The sequence below is a fragment of the Phycodurus eques genome, chromosome 1, assembly GCF_024500275.1.
Source record: "Phycodurus eques isolate BA_2022a chromosome 1, UOR_Pequ_1.1, whole genome shotgun sequence".
In the NCBI taxonomy this organism is placed as follows: domain Eukaryota; kingdom Metazoa; phylum Chordata; class Actinopteri; order Syngnathiformes; family Syngnathidae; genus Phycodurus; species Phycodurus eques.
The window spans coordinates 22,329,630-22,350,309 of NC_084525.1; the positions used below are offsets into that span (position 1 = coordinate 22,329,630).

Sequence of the window (20,680 nt, forward strand, 5' to 3'; positions counted from 1 at the left end):
TCTGCCTGTCATTACGTTGCTGGCAGAGATAGAAGAACAAAAAGCCTACATTATGTGGAGTGAATAACATTCAGTGAAACTGGGTAATTTCCTATGCAACACCTGATGATCACTGTACCATCACTATACAGTAAAATTGTCTCCTTAAATTAAATGATTAATACGAGGTGTGTCAAGAAAGATATATTTCCAACCCAAAGTCCATTTTTTCTTCAATTGTGGGCCAGACAATTAGGCAAAATGTCTACAAAATGATCCTGCGGCATTTGCTTTGTTCAGTGCGCGACAAGAGGCGAGTTGTGGCAGGACAACCCGTCTGTTCACAAAGTCCTGAGCATCTGACAGTTCCTGGCCAAGCAGAAACCTACCTCCTTATCCGACATGACTCCTTGTGATCCCCCCCTTTCCAAAGCTCAAGAGTGTTATCAGGAGCATCTGTCTTGAAGACGTGGATAAGATGGCCATGACGACAGAGTTGCGGAGGATCCCGGAAGAATTCTTGCACAAAGGCGTGGCAGACGAGGTCAGTGAAGTCAGTGGAGTGCGTTTGACTTCAGGACCTTGTAGACGAGAACTTGTAATTCGTATTTCAATTCAATCTTTTGTGACTGTAGTCCTGGAACCTGATGTACCTAGTATAGCATAATTTTCTTTGTATACTGTATAACAGCAATGTCAGCACGGTGGACGACTGGTTAGCACATCTGCCTCACACTTCTGAGGACCCGGTTTCAAATCCGGCCTCGCCTGTGTGGAGTTTGCATGTTCTCCCCGTGCCCGGTGGGTTTTCTCTGGGTACTCCAGTTTCCTCCCACATCCCAAAAACATGGATAGTAGGTTAATTGATGACTCTAAATTGCCCATAGGTCTGAATGTGAGTGGGAAGGGTTGTTTGTCTTGCGATTGGCTGGCGACCAGTTCAGGGTGTACCCTGCCTTTCACCCGAAGTCAGCTGGGATAGGCCCCAGCACACCTCCGACCGTACTGAGGATGAGCAGCTCAGAAAATGGATGGATAACACTGCAATTAAATTAGTTTGTTCCAACATGTTAAAAAAAACTATTACCACCTGCCTACCACAACATACAGTATATTATATATATATACTTTTTTTTTTTTTTTTAACAACTAAATCTAGTTTACATGCCAGATTGTTATAAGGTTTTTTTTTTTCCTGGGCATCCTTGTTTGAAATGAAGAGACAACACTTTGGAGAGTAAACCCATTTATGCTCATTAGGGAAATTACATGAGAATAGTCCCCCTTAACAACATGTAAAAAAAAAATAAAAATAAAACAACAGACAAAAGTCACAAAAGGCATTTGTGCAGGATAAGATTCTGACGGCATAGGATCTCTGTTGAGACTATGCTCCTGCGTCAGTCGGACAAGCTGAGTATCTGTAGGTGTACAATTTGTTATCTGCTCCCCCACTTAACATCAGCTGAAAAATGAAACAGAAGGGATAAAAACATTAGAAAAAATGATTACATTTATTCCACATACATTTTCTAAAGATACACATCAATGATCTTACCCCACTTTCTGTCCAGTCCACACAGAACACTTTATCTTCATGGGCTGCCAGGTCATACAGAGGAGCTTTGCAGCTGAAAGATAAAATGGAAACAATTAAATCCACTATTGAATTCAACCTATGCTGTACAGGAGCACATTTTTACCCACCGGGCATCCTTCAATTATTTATGATATATACAGTATATAAAAAAAAAAAGACTAGTTCCAGTAATAATGCTAAATAGATAAAACATAACATTTTCTGTTTGTTATTTATCTGGAGGCAACATCTCTGTTTTTGCCAACTGTCTTGGAAAAGCGTTTTGGTAATCCAGCACATAGCTCCAATGCTAGCTAACTAAAATAACACCCCCCCCCCCAAAAAAAATTACTACCGCACTAATTAACTACTTATGGGCCTTTTGAATGACATTGCATTTATGAGGATAAAAAGTACAATTTAAAAAAACACAATCAAACAAAGAGATAACATTTTTGGTCTCTGTATAAACCTCATGTACTTAAAAAAAATTTTTTAAACTGAAATTCAAATACAAGCGGTGTTTTGCACACAAGATTTCTGAAGTGGCAGAAATGGTGTATGACTATGACATATAACCGTAATTGTCCTACAAGGGGTCCCTTTTTTGTATGAGGTACAGTACCTAAAAGACAATACTGCAGGAAATGTGACTTAGTTTGAAACATGAATTTTAAAGCATTATTATCTGCATTGTACAGCATTGCATGTGATCAATGAAGTAAAACTCTTCTTTGGGGCAGGGGGAGGCGTATGGGTTAATAATTTCACTGCTCTTCAGACCTTCTGGTGTCCCACAGTTTGACAAAGTTGTCCAGGGATCCGGAAACCAACTTGTGCTCGTGTGATGGAGACCACTTGACAGCGGTGACCCAGCCAAAGTGGGAGGTTAGTGCCAGTAGCACCAGTGAACCATCTAAAGGAGGCAAAAAGTAGATGTGTGAAGAGTTTGTACAGGATGTGGTGATTTTCCAGAGTTCTTAAAAAAAAGGGGCAACACCTTTCGTGCGAGGGTCCCACAGCCTGATGTGTCTGTCAGTGCTGCCGGACGCTAGCCGACGACACAAAGGCGAGTAGGAAATGCTGTTGAACACTTTACTTCCTGTCTGTGAAAAGAATGAGACAAACTTGTCACAGTTTCATTTTAAATGTCTAAAAACAATTTCATTCCCAAGAGCAATAAAGTCCAGTGGTACCTTAAAGTTCAGAACAGAAACTTCCATTGAGATCCATTACGTTTGGTCTGTTCAAACTTTAACATACCACTGTATCACAAACGTATTTATCTACCAGGGTTGTCTTCATCTCTCCCGTCTCCACATCCCACAAACGGATTGTGTGGTCCCAGGATGCACTGCAAACCTCCTCACCATCACACCACAGCACTGAGGATACAGCCTCATTGTGCCCAGATAATGTCATAAGAGGTGTCTGTGCAGGAGCAGAGGAATGTGTACAGGCCACGTCAGCTTTGGCAAAACAATGAGCTCCACTAGTTCTGAAGACATTACTTACTCTAGTAAGGCCCAGCTGCTGGGTCTTCTGTTTCTTCCTCGGCCTGTCAGCAGGCTCCTCAACCTCGTCTGCCTCTTCAGAGGGAACTAGAATAGCAAGCAAATGTCGCAGCATTAAATTACTTTTCTGTGCTATTAAGAGTTTATGTAGTAACCATTCCATAGACTCTAGTGATGCATACCTGCTGACCATATCTTCAACATTTTGTCCCAGGAGCCACTGCAGAACTGAAAAAAACACCGTATGAATTGAAACCTGCTTTTGCCTTTTCCTCCTTATTCTCACAATCTAGGGTGTACCTTTGAACCACTGGGGTCCGTGGCGACCGTGTCAACGCTCCCCGTGTGTCCCCGGCAGCAGTGCCTGGCCACCACATTGTTCTTCTCAGAGTTCCACTCCCACAACAGGACGGTTTGGTCAAGCGAGGCGGTCAGAAGTAGAGAAGTCAGGCCGTCTGCACAAACATCCCCCCCCCCCTCACTGAGCATTTACATTTGAACCCATGTTCATTAATGAAGCATCAATTTTTATTTTAAAATATTACATATTAAATTAACAAGGGGGCGACATGGTGTACGACTGATTAGCACATCGGCCTCACAGTTATGAGGACCAGAGTTCAAATCCCAGCCCCGCCTGTGTGGAGTTTGTTGAAGACTCTAAATTACCCGTAGGTGTGAATGTGAGTGTGAATGGTTGTTTGTTTATATGTGCCCTGCGATTGGCTGGCGACCAGTTCAGGGTGTACCCCGCCTCTCGCCTGAAGATATCTGTGTTAGGCTCCAGAACACCAGCGACCCTAGTGAGGATAAGCGGTACAGAAAATGGATGGATGGATGGATGGGTTAACAAGGCAGATAATACTGTAGTAAAAATATTTCTTTTTCCCAACAGTGCTCGCTAATGAAATACAAAAATATCAGACTCACGTTACCCATTAATCAAAAAGCAGTGGAGCCTGAGACTGTGAGTTTAACCATTCCCCATTTAAATACACAAACATACGGTTAAAGAATAAAGTCAAGCCTACAGATTCTTGTTCAGAAGAAAAAAAATCTGAAATACCTCAACGTGCACCCAAGTTACCAGATATAATATCTGATTAGATATTGCTGTGCTTACTTTGACAGCCTGGTCATTGTTTTACTTTACACCAGCCAATGTTGGAGGCATAACATGCAATACTGTAATATTTAGGGAACCTTTTTTTTTTTCTGTCCCACACTTACTATGCCGACTCCTTAACTTCACATTTTGATTATTATTATTATTTTTATTTTTTTTAGGTATTATTGTTGTCCACTTGGGGGTCGCCACCCTCAACTTCCACACAAATATCTGTGACTTAGGGTGTGTGGCTTTAAAACGTGGGGCCTGGCCTGGTGTGCGACGTGGGACTCAGAAAACAATAGTGTAGTGTTTGCTGTTGTGACCTCAGGTTCACAGCTGGCCTTTAACTTGCTAACCATTAGTCTATCTGCTTCTTGAGTGCCTGGGCGTCAGTTGTAGCTGTAGCAGCTCATGTATGAAGGTACCTCTTCCGTGTTTCTCTTGTTGTTAGTTCAATAAAGTGCACTGGTGGATGCCTCTGTCCTTGGCCAATTGTGAGGGAATTCCAATCCATTCTAACTAGCAATGGTAGGCAAAATAAATGGCCTTAGGATATTTACATTACCTTGTGGTAGCGATTGTAGAGGTGCTGTTGTGTAAGCCAGTTCTGCTTTGCAGTAGATACACTGCACTTTATCTTGTTTTAAGTGTGAAATGATCCAAAACTTTGGACATTCTTTCTCTTTTACACTCTTTCCTCCTGGCTCGCCGCCATTGTCCCAACTTATTTATATACTGACTGGTACGGGAGTCTGCAGTAACATTAGTCCGCGTGGAAAAATGATCACTGCAAAGCTTCAAGGCAGGTAATTTACTTTGACTTATTTTTGCAATGGAGTTAGAGTTATTCTATTAATCGTTTCAGCCCTAAAATTACGTAGCATTCCAATTCACAATTTTAAGAGGAACAACTCTACTCACTCTTCTTAACCCAGGCGACATCTTTGACCACATCTGTGTGTCCAACCACTTTTTTCATAGCCTTGCCCCCCAAGGACCAGATACTGGCGGTTTTGTCATAAGACCCAGTCAGGATCCTGCCAAAATACAAGCCAAAACAATTACTCTTTTACAGCGTTGTCGTGAAGCTGGGACTGAGCAGCATCCATCATCTTACCATTCAGTATCTGCATCTACAGAACTAATCCAGTCGTCGTGCATCATGCACTCCTCAGGTTCTGGCGCTGTGATCCGCTCCACATACTCAATCTCCACAACATCTTCCTGTGACACACCCACAACTAAATATGAAGGCTCAAACTAAATGAATGCACTCCTCATGAATCACTAAGACTGATCCATACCGTTGATATGTCTTCTGCTTCCATGTGACTCAACAGTGACGTTCGTAGGAACTGACCCCTGACCAGGAAGTCGAAGTCCACCTTGGTATGAGATCCTGTGGCGGTGAAAACCAACAGACGCATTTGAACTCAATTGCAAAAGATGCTATTGGGTCAAATTTACTATAAAGTCTCTCTTGTGTACTCATCAGAATCACTCAGTCAATGTGAAAATTAAGCAGAATAATTCAACTCTGAGATCTTACTAGAAGTGGCCAAACATTTGCACACATACTAGTACAATAAGTCTCTTAAAATGCGTTTCCATTATTTTATATATTTTCCCCCCCATTGGCCGTATGTGATTTTGGCATGTCCCATACATAGCTCTGCTAACTCCAGTGTGTGTAAGAAGTAGTAAATGATACTAAAAGAAAACAATGTTTACATGGTTGTATTGTCCACAAAGTTGATTGATAAAATGAGTCAATTTGATCATGTACTATATATTCTCTTTACATTACCATATTGAACATTTTATGTCCCTCAAATTGCTGTCCACTCTGTCATTATGGGTTAACTTCCGCTTTAAGAAACTCTGTTTTCAGTGGCATTATGACCAGCAGTTGGTCTTTAATAAATGGAGACTAACACAGTCGATCGTTGCGGAGTAAATATGAACACTTTCTTACTTTTCATCACATAGTGTGTGTAGTTGAGTGTTGTGAAGCTTAAAATGGCCACTCTTCCATCATGAAATATCAACTGATATAAAAGCCTTTCATACATTTAAAGTACACACTGAGTATTTGTTAAACAGTACACAGTCAGCTTGTTCACTAAATCATGTGGCTAAGTGAAGCTCCTCCATGTGCTCATTAAATGCTGACTCAGCCAAAAATGTCCACCCTGTCAGCAAGCTCACATATTGTGCCATTTGCATGTACATGGCCTATGTGTGGTTATTTCGTTAAAAACGCGACGGAGCTTGACTAATATTCATTTTTAACAACAATGCAAAACGTTAACTTTTTGGGCGAAATGAAGTCTTAAAGTAACCTTACGGTCGTATTCAGTCTACTGTCTAATGATGAATGCAAATTAAGATCAAACCATTTTTGGCCTCCAGCAGCTTATTGATGACATTGCTGAGATCATGGACTTCAGAAGTGGCTGGGATGGAGAATGGAACATCATCTATTACATACCTACAACGAAATGTTTTGTTAGATTTTACAGCGAATAATAATACAGCGCGTAAACTCGCCTGCCAAAGACACGTGATCAAAAAAAATAAGCATTAAGAGAGGAAGCAGGAGAATGTTGTGGTGTTACTGTTAGTCCGGATTTCTCACCAATTTATTCATTTACTGACTGTTCTCCATTACTGTAAGCTACACAAATTTAGCTATCCTTGTCTGGCTAGATTAAATCGTATAATTTGTTACATTGCCTTACCTTGGGTTTTCTGTGTAAAACCTCGCTTGCAACTGCGACATTATTGTAACTTATATGTATGTCACCCTCTTTACGAATATAAACTTAATACGCTGAGAAGCTAAACTGGCTCGTTAATAACATTTCCCGAACAGAGCGTGTCTCAGCCATGCCATGTGGTAGCGGCAAGGGAAAGCAACAGATTTCAGAGCGACTGATCTATAGCTAACGCATTACGTCGACGCTGCACTCGAAATGCATTGTGGGAAATGAAATGCCGCCGGAATCAAGTTATTGAATTTCCATTTCATCCATTTAAAAAGTATATAACGTGCTGGACAAAAGGCACATTCGACGCCTTTTCCGTTCCCATGAAAATACTTTAATTATTTTACTTAAAGAAGAAGGCTTATTTTGAAAACTTTTTTATTTCAAAGCTTGTAGTCGTACCTCCAACAATGCATGCAATGTTTTTTTTAGGGGCTGGCTTGTGTTTTTGGGAGTCCGGATATCCCTTTAAATTAGGCACATTTTAAGTTTGAAAGAGGCACATTTGCAATTTAAGTTACATAAAAATTCACCTTGATAATTGCTTGGTTTTAATTAAACTATATGAAAACAAATATATATTAATAGAAATTACAGATGTATTATTATTACTATTATTATTAGACGCTGGTGGTGACGCGGTAATGAGGATCCCACAGTTTACGGGCAGGACACGCCCCGCTGTAACATGATTGGCTCCTGCTTCACAGGAAGAACAGGCTACGCAGATGTAGATGACCGTCCCAAACGTGTATCACATTTCTACGACATAAAAACAAAGAACTTTGTTATGGTTAGGTTGCGGGCTTGGGTTGGGCCTTAAGGCCAGTTTAGAAAGGATTCAGGTTAGGATAAGGGTGGGTAAGGGTTAGTGTCAAACATTAATGCCGCCACACTTGTCACATCTTTTCCCGCCTGGAAGCAGTAAGGCGTTTTACCAGGATACAGCAGCCAATCATAGTGCAGTGACACGTGTCCTTGAGCCAACAAAATGTCGGTCTTTTTTTTTTTCTTCTCAGAGTGACCAAATTGAATTCTTAGTTTTGAAAGATACACTATACTGCCATAACTGGAGTCTGGTTAATTTTTTTTTTTTTTTTTTTTTTTCCAGAATGACCAAATTGAATTCTTAGTTTTGAAAGATATACTATACTGCCATAACTGGGGTCTGGTTATTTTTATTTTTTCTTCTCAGAATGACCAAATTGAATTCACTTTTGAAAGATACACTGTATTGCCCTAAGTATTCACTCACCTTCCTTGACTTAGGTATGAATTTAAGTGACACCTCATTTTTAATCCATAGGGTTTAATATGACATTGGTCCACCCTCTGCATTTTATAACATCAACTCTTGTAGAAAGGGGTGTTTTTCAGAATTTTACCATTTTTCCAGACACGCATTTGTGAGGTTACACACTGATGTTGGACGAGAGGGCCTAGCGCTCAATCTTCAATCTAATTTGTCTAAAAAATGTTCTGTAGGGTTGAGGTCAGGATTGTGCAGGCCAGTCAAGTTAATCAGAATCATCTTTATTTGCCAAGTATGTCCAAAACACACAAGGAATTTGTCTCCGGTAGTTGGAGCCGCTCTAGTACAATTTACAGAACACTTTGGAGACAAAGACTTTGACAAAAAACAATTGTGCAAAAAGATGCAGAGTCCTCTAGCACTGCTTAGAGCAGTTCGAATGACTAATATTGCAATAGACCGGTGCAATGAGCATTGTGCAAAGGGCGCTGAGACTTCAAGGAGTGTATGCGGTTTAAAGTGACGAGTTGTGCGATCATCTGGGACAATGTTGGTTGTGCAAATGTTACAGATACTCCTCAATCAGTGTGCAAATGGAGCAGATGCTACTCTGGCATGAGTGGCCAGTATATGCAAATAGTGCAGCATGGCGAGACAAATACAGTGATTGCACGAGTAATACATAATTGGCCCCACAGAAATGTGACAACAAACTCAAGTCAAAAAATTGCCAGCTTGTTGTAATGGAATTATAGGTCAGGTGTTTAAGAAGTTGATCGCAAGAGGGACGAAGCTGTTGGAATGTCTACTAGTTCTAGTTTGCATTGATCGGTAGCGCCTACCTGAGGGAAGGAGCTGGAAGAGCTGGTGACCGGGGTGCGGAGGGTCCGAGAGGATTTTGCACACCCTTGTCTGGCAGTGTGCAAGTCCTCAATGGTGGATAGGGGGGTACCGACAATCCTTTCAGCAGTTTTGATTGACCGTTGCAGTCGGAGTTTGTCCTTTTTTGTAGCAGCACCGAGCCAGACTGTGATGGAAGAACACAGGACTGATTCGATTACCGCTGTGTAGAACTGTCTCAGCAGCTCCGGTGGCAGGCCGTGCTTTCTCAGAAGCCGCAGGAAGTACATCCTCTGCTGGGCCTTTTTGAGGACGGAGTTGATGTTAGTCGCCCACTGCAGGTCCTGAGAGATTGTAATTCCCAGGAATTTGAAGGTCTCGACGGTTGACACAATAATCCACATCAAACTCTTTAATCAGTGCCTTTATGAACCTTGTTTTGTGCACTGATGCATAGTCATGTTGGAACAGGAAGGGGGCATGTCCAAAGAATCCCCGTTTTCAGCTTGCCAAAAGTCATGACAGAACCACAGCAAGCATGGAATGACGTGGCCTGGTCAGATGGGACCAAAATTGGAGTTTTTGACCTTCAAGACACTATATGTGGCAAAAAATGAAGAGTGCACATCCTTGAACACCATCTCCACTGTGAAACATGGCAATATTATGCTGTGGGGAATGCTTCGCTTTCTTCAGCAGGGATGAAAGCTGAATGTAGCTAAATACAGGGCAATCTTGGACAAAAACATGGAGACTGCATAAGACTGGTGCGGAGGTTCCCCTTACAGCAGGACGACCACCTTAAACATACTGTACCGCCAAGCTTCAACGGAATTGTTTAGATTTAGAAGACACATTGTATGTACTGCTCATACATGTGAAAATGGTCCCACATGCATCGCCACCTGAATACAAGCATGCCAACGAAGTCCATTTCAGTTTCTGAGTCCAAATTGGCAATTGCAAGCACAGTCCTATCTAGCCATTAATTATGTGAAGACCACTGAGTTTAAAATGATTGCCATTCAAATATTACACCACCACTCGATGACCCCCCCCCCCCACCCGTCTGTAATTTACATACAAATCCATGAATGCGTTGAAGAAAAAAATGGTACCCTGTGTCTGGAATCGTGTTTGTGTTAATGTTTAGGAAAGCCTGCAATAGATAATCACAGCCTTCATTTCCACGTATTCCACTAAAAACATGAGAAAACACCGCCTTACTGCAATACATATAATTATTGTGTTTGCAGTCTTCAGAGTTGTCATTTAAAGTATGCACTAAAATAGATTATCTGATACAGATGTCCAAATACATGAAAAATCTTAAATCAAGGTAATTAAAAAGATTCACATACATTTTCAAAATAAGCCAAACTTCTCAGACAAATAATTTGCAGTAATAAAGGAGACAATGGGTATAGTTTTATCATCAGGAAGTAAATACAGTTTTGCCCCTTAAAGAAAACAAGGTAAATAACACATAAAACAAAATATACATTGCTGTTCTTTTCAGTCTTCCTCCTCCTCCTCCTTGATCTTCTTTTTCTTCTTTTTCTTCTTCTCTGCTGGCTAGAGAAATGAATAATTTACATTACTAAAAACAATCCATTAAACTTAAAAAGCATTGCTTAGGATAAATTGTACCTCTTCCACCACAACACTTGCTTCCTCCTCTTTTGGCTCCTCAGCAGTATCTTTCATCTTTTTCTTCTTTTTCTTGGGGGGCTCTTCAGTCGCAGCTGTGGATGTTTCGCCTTCTACTTCTGACAGACAAGCAAGAGCAATCAATGTAAATTTAAAAATATGGGGCTGGCCAAGCACATTGCATTTTTCCTTTACTCCACCCACCCTCTGCTGCTGGTTCCTTTTTGGTCTTTTTTGCTTTCACCACAGGCGTTGAAGGCTCTTTTTCCGCTTTCTCTTCCATGTCTTCAAACTTCCTCTTCTTTGAAGTGGAGGGTATCGTAGAATCCCCGCACGGGTCATATTGTTTCACTTCACTGTTGGGGGGGGGGAACAAGATGTTTACTTTGTTCATGGCCATACTGTAATGCAGAAAATGTGATATAGTTGATTACTACAAGATTTACCTTTTGTGTTGATATTTGTCTGCCTTGGCCATTGCTTTTCCTGTTCCACTGATTCTTCGAATCTGAAGAAAATCAGAGATGTCAAAATGTACTGAGCATATACTTCACAACAAGTATGAGCCAAACTAGTTGACACTTGTGAAATTAGTGATAGACAAGGATTTCAGTAGTTAAGTTTTTTTTTTTTTTTTTTTTTAAATGAACACTTGGGCCTACTACTAAGGGTGTGCTTCTCCAATAAAAGATGATTCGATACGCATCTCGATACATGGAATGCGAAATGATTCAAGGACGGTACATTTTAAAGTTGAATGATTCGATACAATGGGCTTACGATTCGATACAGTTCAATTCGATTATATTTTTCATATAAAATTTGAATTGCTTCCACAGTTTGGACTTTAAACTTGCCAAGGCGTAAATCAAAGGAAAAGATCAAAGGAAGAGATGGAGCTGCGTCAACTTTCTGACCGGGCAATTGGGCGGTTCAAGGTATATTGAGTTCAAGGTGATACAATAGTCCGTGTACTGATAAACTCTCATATTTTAAAGCAAAACAGATGTCCGATTCAAATAGTTTTTGTTACACCCCTACCTACAACACTACCATATTTTAATGTTGGTCATAAAGGTTGTGGCTGGAGAGCGAAGTATTTTTTTTAGGTGGTACTTGGTGTAAAAAAGTTTGGGAACTACTGCATTAATGGGAGAATGCACGCAACACAATCAAGAAACCCTCACTAATCAAAACAAATCATGCACGACTGATTTCAACTATAAGATGTTTGAACGTAAACTATGAGATTTTTCAATGTTTGCGTACTTACTCCTCTCTCCTCCAACTGCCGTAACCTGGCCTCGAGCTTGGCTCGATTCTCCACACCCATTTCTGCATTTGTGTCTTCTCCAAGGGCATCGTAACGGATGGCGAGGGACGTTTTGGCTGCCAGCATTCTTGAGATCTGTACAACAACCATATACATATTTATATTCATATATATATATATATACTTTTTTTTTTTTTTTAAAGCAAGAATAGTATATGGATTCAGGTGTTTCACTCTGAATGTACCTTGCCCTTGTTCTTGGCAGTGGTCTGGCCCACAAGAGAGGCGTGGTAGATGAGACCGTACTTGGGTGTGTCCTTGCGGGTTTTGAGCGCTCGGAACAGTGCCTTCTCTGCCCCCAGAATCTGTACTGTCGAGGCAGGGTGCTTTGCCAGATTCAATAGTGAACCTGGGTCGCCAAAAAAGATGGTCGGAGTGAGTGAGCTGTCTAGCTCTTGGGTAGAACTTCTCAAGTCAGACCACTTTCAGACCTCAGATGAGGTAGTGACTTAAAAACATCAGAAATTATTCAGGAACTCGACAAAGCATCGAGATCATCAGTGCTCGAGCTTGCATCAGTGCTGCAGTTTCTGCATGACTCACCGGCATGCGAGATGAGACGAGCACCAACCAACTCGCCCACCATCACTGTCAGATTGGGGGCGATCGCCATCATCCGGTTCTTCAGGTAGTCATACAGCTGAGTGCGGTACTCTGAGATTTCAATCACCTGCACAAAAAGGGTGACATTTTCCTTCAGGAAAAGAAACAGGAAGTGCCCGCCAATTACAGAGCTGAGTCACGTGACCATTCAGATGAGGTAGTGACTGAAAAACCCACATGATTGTTTCTGGAGGAAGACATTTGTCATCATCATCACCAAAGCCACTCAAATCCTTCTAATAATCCAAATATTGACACGGAACACGTACCTGCTCGCACAGGTGCCGGATGTTACTGATATCCTGCTCAGACACTTCGGTTCCCATGGAGATCTCTGCTGCCAGCTTCACCTCCGCCTCGATTTCCTCAGGGAGCAGGTCCGATAGGTCGCTGGTGGCCACGTTGGTGCGGTCCCCAATTTTACAGACAGTCTTGCAGTACGCCAAGTTGTCGGTGATAACCTTCCCGAGCTCGGGGAAATGCCAACCGTACCACTCTCTGCAGCGCATGATGTAATTGTTCAGCTCCTTGTCCAAGTCATCCAACAGCGCTGTGGAGAGCCCGAAAGCTAACATAACCACGTTGCCCTGTGTTGTCTCTAAAAATACTAATATAAATACTGCAATAGAGTGACCATAAAGAAAAAAAATAAGTGTAATAGTTTTATCCCTCCTACATGCTCTAAATGTATTAAAACACTTGAAGCATATTGCAGTCCCTCCAGGAATTTGCAACGTTGTGATCTCAACAATTCAAACAAAATCCACTAATCCTCGTAAATTATGCATGCGCTTCCAATATCATCCAATCACTGCAACGTTTCCACAAATTGAACCAATCATTGGAGCTTTCAGCAAGTTCCAGTCATAGCAGTCTTCCATGCAAACGTACCACCACTCCCTTGTTTTTGGTGTAAAGATACCGCAGTACATGCGTGTGCGACTCAAATGTATAATCTCCTCACAAAAATGTTCGTCTCCTGATGTCCTACACGAGGAGAATGGCTAAAAACAAGGTCAGCCCAAACAAATCGCGTCGACAGAAGCCCTTGCATTTAAACCTGGCGAAGACTGAGACAGAGCTGGATTTAACATGCAGTTTGCAATAAAGTTACTGGTAGTATAATCAGAGTGACGGAGGCAAGCACACGTTTCCGTGACTGTATGTGTGTATGCCAGTACTTGTGACAGTCTGTGACACTGACAATTACTCACAAATTCAAATGCGGCATTCATTTTGTAGTAAATGATTTTCTGTTATACGTACGAGCCACCTTGACGTTACCAGCATTTTTCTGTGCTTCCCTCTCTGCTTTATCAAATAAAATCTGCCTTTAAAATATCAAGTATAATGTGTAATGTAATCAGAAATGGAGTGCATGAGTGCGTGTAAGAGTGAATGAAAAAAAAAAAATAGCAAAATGGTAGTATTTCATCACAAAATCCCCATAGATTTTTGGGCAAAATCGATCAAAAATGTTCTAAACTGCTGCTGTGAAATCAAGCATTTCAGGCCACAATTATTACAAAAAAGGCTGCAACATCCTTGAGGGACTAGGCTTCAAATCTCATGCCACTTCAACAACGCTTGCCTCGATACACGCTTCTCAAACAACCGTATTTTCACGACCATAAGGCACACTTAAAATTCTTAAATTTTCTCCAAAATGGATGGGGCACCTTATAATGCAGCGCGCCTTGTGTACACAGAGTTCCAACATCTATAAATGTTGTGTGATGAGCGCTGTGCTAGATTTTAATTTTTTTTTGCATTTCCTGCCGACACACTGCTCACACAGAGGAAAAGCGAACGTGGCTGAGGACAGTGGATGGGTGCGTGAAGTACGACGCTAAAGCTACGCCCCCAGTAGGTATATAGCGCTGCAGTATAGTTTTTTTTTTTTTTTTACCGCTTGACTGACTCCGAGCATTTCCGGGGTGTGCATTGTGCAAAGCAACATCGGTTTGGCCTAAGGACCCCTGAAAATGGCACCTACGAAGAGACACGCTTACGAAGCACAGTTTAAACTGCAAGCTGTCAGTTATGCGGAGGAACATGGGAATTGAGCAGACGCGAGAGAACTCAAGATCAACGAACCCATGGTTCGCAAGTGGAGGAAGGAGGAAAACAAGCGTCGCCAAGTCAAGAAGACGAAGCTGAGTTTCCGCGGGGAAAAAATGCGGAAACAAGGCGAGGTGGCCCGAGTTGGAAGACCAACTCGAGCAATGGATTAAGGAGCAAAGAACAGCCGGGAGAAGCGTCTCTACAGTCACCATTCGACTGAGTGCAATAACCCGGGACTTGCCATCCTTCAGGGAGGCTTGACGAACCGCTGGACATCCGTGTAAACAGGGCGTTCAGAGTTAAGTGAGCGGCGTGGGACCCATGGATGACAGATGGCAAACACAGCTTTACTAAGACTAGGAGGCAGCGCCGGGCGAGTTACGCCACCATTTGTGAATGGATTGTAGATGTTTTGGCTAACGTGTCTGCTTGCACTGTTGTTCTAGCTTTCGCACGGCAATGAGACTGTCTCGAATCTGGTGTGTTTGATTGAGAACTTGCTCAGCTGTTCATTTCGGATACAGAAGATGAGGACTTCGATGGATTTGTGGATGAGGATTGATAAACAAAAATAATGTGAGTACATCGTTAAATACTTAAGTACAACCGAACTCAGTTTTGCTCCCGCTGCCTTTTTAAAAATATTGTTTAGCGTGCATGCATGCTACCGTATGTTTTAAGATAGCGTATGTTTTACCATGCCTGCACCCAATAATACGGTGGGCCTTATGTATGTGTTAAATACAGAAATAGACCCCGTAATTGAGACTCCCCCTTTTAATACGGTGCGCCCTGTGGTCGTGAAAATACGGTACTCAGTTTTTTTTTCAAGACGTGCTGCAAAGCCTCATAAGTACAGTGTGACCAAACACTAGAAACATACCAGATCAGAGTTCACCGCCCCACACCATACTACGACAAGCTAAACTGAATGGTGCAACTGGAGGGGAAATGTGACTTGAATAACTCAAACAAAACTCACATATAGCCTGCACAATCATGGTGTCCACCTTGTCGGGGCTGAACTTCAGCTTGTAGCGGGACAGACTGGAAAAACAACAGAAAAAATAGTGAGGAACACCAAAAGATAGCTTCCAGCTTTCCCATGAGGGAAACCGCTGCCTCAGTGGTAGTGACGAATGCTGAAGAAAATCTACAGGAGTGTTTCAGACAGCAATGTGGAATCATAGACAGCAGCTTACTAGATGGCACCAAAAGAGCATCTGCACCCACCTGTGAGCCAAGCCTAGGGACATGGCGCTTATCTCTCTGGGCGGAAGACCTGAGATTAGGCCCTCCATCTGGCTCCTGATGCACCTCATGAGTTCGGCAACAGCAGGGCTGTGGATGCAACTCAAATCCAGTTTTTCCTAGAAAGAAGGCAATTTGATTCTTACCAACAATGCTCCATTTAAGGACTACCATCCATAGTGGTTGAGTCACCTACTTTGATGACACCACCGAGTTTTGCATCGCTGATGGCCAGCTGCTCATGAGCCTCTTTGGCAACCACCTTCTTCAGCACCTTCTTCAAACTTTTACCAATTTTACCCTCAACAAGAGCAGTGGCAGCTGAGTAGAAGAAGACAATCAAAACTGCATTCATAAAAGACGTACAGTGTTCTCGAAAATACACAAACTATTTTAACGCCAACTCTCTGTCCTTACTCTGTTCCATCACTTTTGAGTAATATGTAGTTTGTGGTCTCAGGGGTAGTGACGAATAAGGTGTACTTCACCATTAACTCAGACAATAAAATTCATCATGGACCACAGATGTGACATGTTTTGGCTCTGGTTAACACTAGAGCATGTTATTTACCTGCCAAGGCCTCAGTTGTATCCTGGAACTTCTCAAAGTGCTTCAGTTTCACACTGAAAAACAGTAACTGAATATTAAATAAATATTCAACATCACAATGATAAACAAAAACGTGCTGTTGGAAATCAATACAATTTCACTGAATTGGTCCAAAGATTACCATCCATTTACTACAAATGTATCTTTGTCCATCTATCTATGCCAGTGACGTATGGTGACAGGAGAACAATGAAACCTCCTTCCACTACATGGCAGAGGGTACAATTAACAGGTACACAGTAACAGTGGTACCTTGACTTATGAAAGACCTGACGTATATATTTTACAAGCTTTTGGTGTGACTTGTGCAAAACGAAAATAAAAAAATATATATTTTAAAGCACTACATGCTGGCAGCAAACAACTCATTTCACAACAAGCTGCAATTTCAAACATAAATATTCTTCAAATAAAGAGTTTTAAGCTTTTTATTGCCACTCCCAGGTGAAGTCTACTTTCAAAATAAACTACACGCGTATTCCATACAACCACATCACCTTGAATGGCCGTTAGCTTAAAGCTAACACACAACGCAAAACACCACAGATGGGCAAACGAATAGCATTTATGTGGGGGTATTATAACACTTTGAGCAACATATTTGAACCCAGGCGGAGCAACACATGTAGACAGACAATTAACAATACTCACAGGCATATAGTCTATCCTCTGCAAGTACATACTATTATATTACTGCAGCATACGAAGTCCCTTAGCTGTGAAACTCTTCGTTTGTTTGCATGACTATTACACTGCCCCCCCCCCCCTCGTGGTCGAGGCGAGCAATGCCTTAAACGGCTTTTCCATTCATTCCAATGGGGAAAGGTGATTTGAAGTGAATATTTTGAGTTACATACATAACCATTAACATTAAATTCGTAAGTTAAGGCACCACTCAATATACTTATTATATGGCGAGCAGATCATCAATATTGCAGTCGATATACATTTAGTATCATTTTTATTTGGTGGTGTGACGCACTGCCCCCAGTTATTTAACGCGGCATCCTTACTCACATTTTATTTGCCTTTTCAGGAGTCTCAAACTCCTTGTACAAACTGTCGACCTGCTGCAGTTTGGATTCATCAAGAACCTTAAAAAAACAAAGCAGACTTGTTCAGAATCATCATGCACAGCTTCGGTTAGCACAGTTAGTTGAAACGACAACAAGCATTTTGTTCCAATAATTTTTTTGAAAATGACAAGCTAAGCGTCTACAGGGAAACTAACATACATGAAATGATTAATAAGCAGATCGGAAGGAATTATGACGACGGTAACATGCCGCTAGGCCACATGGGCTCGCACACGTGGTTACACGGCCTGCCGACAACTTGTTAACCTTAAAACCAGTCAAATGTCACACATTCGAGTAAAGGAAGTGGATTACACTTACGCAGTCTCGTACACTGTATCTCACATATAATCGTTCACATTTTAAAAGGCGTCATCAAAACTGTAAAGGATCTCAACAACTAGCGACAATGCTAATGTATGCTAACCCACGTTGCCACACGCTTAAAAAGAAATAGAAAATAAGGGTTTGATGAACGTACTTTAAAAATGGCATAGCCTGCAGCGGTCTCAAACAAGACCAGCATTTTGCAGCAGGCGTAGGTTGCCCCTTGTTTTCTTTTTAAAAGCCCGGGTGCTTTTTTTTAGCGTTGTTCATCCAGGTTGAGTTCCACGCCTGCGATCCTTCACTGTAAAATGCACGCCACGCGTTGCTGCTTCTTCTTTGGGTGAAGTAAAAAAACAAAAAACGCACGCATGGGGATGTTCATTGAGTTATTGCCCTCTGCAGGACAAAATGTGTAACTGCTCTTATCACGTAAAACTACAGTTTATCCCGTGTGAAGTAACAATGTTTGTTCAGTTTGTGTGTGGGTATTTTTGTTTGTTTATATTTGAATAAGTGATTATTTTTTTCGGACAGTAGACGTATACAGTCATTCTTCGTTATGTTACAGGTTACAGTTCAGCTATTGAGGTTTCTAACCGCTAGTTCCAACGAACAAAAGGTGGTTATGCAGTGGCGTCGCTTGTCCTATTTTAGGAGGGGCTCCAACTTCTAATGCCAACACCCCCCCCCCCCCCCACACACACACACACACCATCCCCTCCAAATATTTGGTAATATGTGTTAATGGTGAAGATTCAATGTCCTTTTGTTGTTCTCCACAGAATGCCCCCCCCCCCCCAGCTAAAATAATATGCTATAAGTATATATATATAAAGGGGGGGGGGGGGGCTCAGAAAATGGATGGATGGATATCCATCCATCCATTTTCTGAGCCACTTCTCCTCACTAGGGTCGTGGGCGTGCTGGAGCCTATCCCAGCTGTCATCGGGCAGGAGGGCACATAGGAACAAACAACCATTCGCACTCACAGTAATGCCTACAGGCAATTTAGAGTCTCCAATTCGTGCATGTTTTTGGGATGTGGGAGGAAACCGGAGTGCCCGGATAAAACCCACGCAGGTACGGGGAGATCATGCAAATTCCACACAGGCGGGGACGGGGATTGAACCCGGGTCATCAGAACTGTGAGGCTGACGCTCTGACCAGTCGTCCACCGTGCCGCCTGGATGGATATCGTTTCCACTAGTCATGAATGATGTTACAGCTATCTCGAATGAAAATTCTATCTATTTAAGATGTAATGACGATAGTCAGAAAGATACGGTGTTTTTTTCTATCTTTTTTCTTTTTTGTCCTGTTCGGCTGTAAAGTCAAGCAGAATGGAAAATCTGTATCCCTTTTATGACGAAACAGATTTACTGTGTCAAAGTGGAGTTTTTAAGCTTCCACTGTGGTATTATGAGGTTTATTGAGAATCCGACTTGATCAGTCGAACAGAACAAAGTTTCTAGAAGGGAGAACGAAACAAAGACAAAAGACAAAGCACTAATTGTAAACAGGATGAGTGAAGTAAATCATTACATTATCTACAACAATGAAACGTTATATATGAGTGTTGCATGGGGCTGTAGTGCTACTCCCTGTGAGGGTAGGACAGGACAAGATAGAAAATGACAAGGACAGGACAAGAAGAAAAGCAGGACCAGGGTCGTGAACCCGGCTGTACAACTGAAGTGTGGTGGTATTAATTATGTAAATTCTAAAAGTGTACAGGACGAGAGTATAAGTGAGGGGATACACAAGCGATTTGCATATTCATGAGTTATTTGTTGCAGTAAGGGGTGTGTGCCTGCGGATAAGTGAATTGATACCGTTTTACATGCACAAAGACTGACAGAAGTGTCCTATAATTGCTGTGGCCGCACCGCGGTGGCTGAGGACCCCACCCAATCAATCGATGGGGTCGACCCGACAGCAGCCCGGCGGACGGGGCACGTCCCACACCGAGGACCCAGGGCGGTCCGCCGGCCCCACCGAGGCGCCCTGACAACCGGCCATCCAGCGGGGGCCGCAGGGACCCAATGACACCCCCCTCAGCCAACCAGCATAGATGTACTGAAACCCAATCCGACACCCACACCCTCCCGATCCCATACCAGTCCCCCAGGAACCCTTTGATATGTGTATGTGCCCAGATGTGATTAGTGAGAAATATATACAGTGAATGGTGTGAGTGTGTGCTAAGTGAGTGATTAAGAGGCATGGCTACCGCAGGTTGGGGCCATTAGGCCGGACAACCAGAGCGGGACGCAAGGAACGGAGAGAAGAGGAGGAAGCAGGCCCGAGGAGCGACAGTGGGGCCCCACCGCCCCCACCAGAGGGCTGAGTGTGTTCTATGAAGCACTTAATATTGTATAAGCTGTAGATTTGTGTGTTTTTTTTGTCATTCTAAACGTATTGTTACAAATCTGTATCCAGTAGCTACGGTCAGCAGACATGGAGAGGTCATCTTCCCATTTGGTGATTGGTAAGTGCATTGATTTAGTACATGAAATTAATTTCTAAACTTTTGAGAGATTTATTTTACTTTGCGGGAGAAGCTTCATTATTTGCTTGACAAACTCGAGGGTGCTCTGGAGTGTTGGTATTCTTTTTTTATTGCTGCTTTTAATTTATTGCATTGAAGAAAGTTTCCAGCTGTTATTTTGAATTCTTGGAACTCTTGGAAAAGATACGGTGTTGATCTGTTCCATGGGCGAGTC

The 20,680-nt window shown here is 42.2% G+C and overlaps 1 protein-coding gene and 2 non-coding genes across 3 annotated transcripts; all 3 read right to left on the reverse strand.

Annotated features, from left to right (window-relative positions):
* Positions 1 to 1,238: 1,238 nt before the first annotated feature.
* nop58 (NOP58 ribonucleoprotein homolog (yeast)) lies at positions 1,239 to 18,286 on the reverse strand. The gene is made up of 27 exons (XM_061698923.1): positions 18,112 to 18,286; positions 17,572 to 17,648; positions 16,516 to 16,568; positions 16,141 to 16,265; positions 15,927 to 16,063; positions 15,676 to 15,740; positions 12,899 to 13,179; positions 12,570 to 12,696; positions 12,212 to 12,375; positions 11,967 to 12,101; positions 11,140 to 11,201; positions 10,898 to 11,049; positions 10,694 to 10,812; positions 10,561 to 10,618; positions 6,925 to 6,973; positions 6,580 to 6,674; positions 5,488 to 5,582; positions 5,301 to 5,407; positions 5,105 to 5,220; positions 3,373 to 3,527; positions 3,255 to 3,300; positions 3,074 to 3,159; positions 2,849 to 2,989; positions 2,559 to 2,664; positions 2,342 to 2,474; positions 1,538 to 1,610; positions 1,239 to 1,444 (listed from the first exon to the last, which is right to left on the reverse strand). Exons 1-27 carry the CDS (start codon positions 18,154 to 18,156, stop codon positions 1,367 to 1,369), a joined length of 2,880 nt encoding a protein of 959 aa, XP_061554907.1. The 5' UTR covers positions 18,157 to 18,286; the 3' UTR covers positions 1,239 to 1,366.
* LOC133414325 (small nucleolar RNA SNORD11B) lies at positions 12,451 to 12,535 on the reverse strand. Its single transcript, XR_009769994.1, has one exon. It is a non-coding gene; the product is annotated as a small nucleolar RNA SNORD11B (small nucleolar RNA).
* Positions 12,771 to 12,854, reverse strand: LOC133414320 (small nucleolar RNA SNORD11B). The gene has a single exon (XR_009769993.1). It is a non-coding gene; the product is annotated as a small nucleolar RNA SNORD11B (small nucleolar RNA).
* Positions 18,287 to 20,680: the final 2,394 nt, after the last annotated feature.

Bases quoted from the DNA above. Each gene is read 5' to 3' on its own strand.
- nop58 (XM_061698923.1), bottom strand. From the start codon at position 18,156: ATGCTGGTCTTGTTTGAGACCGCTGCAGGCTATGCCATTTTTAAA. The intron at 16,064-16,140 runs GTAGGTGACTCA...CCTTCTTTCTAG, and splicing joins AACTCGGTGGTGTCATCAAA to GAAAAACTGGATTTGAGTTG. The intron at 13,180-15,675 runs GTGAGTTTTGTT...GGCTCTCCACAG, and splicing joins CATGATTGTGCAGGCTATAT to CGCTGTTGGATGACTTGGAC.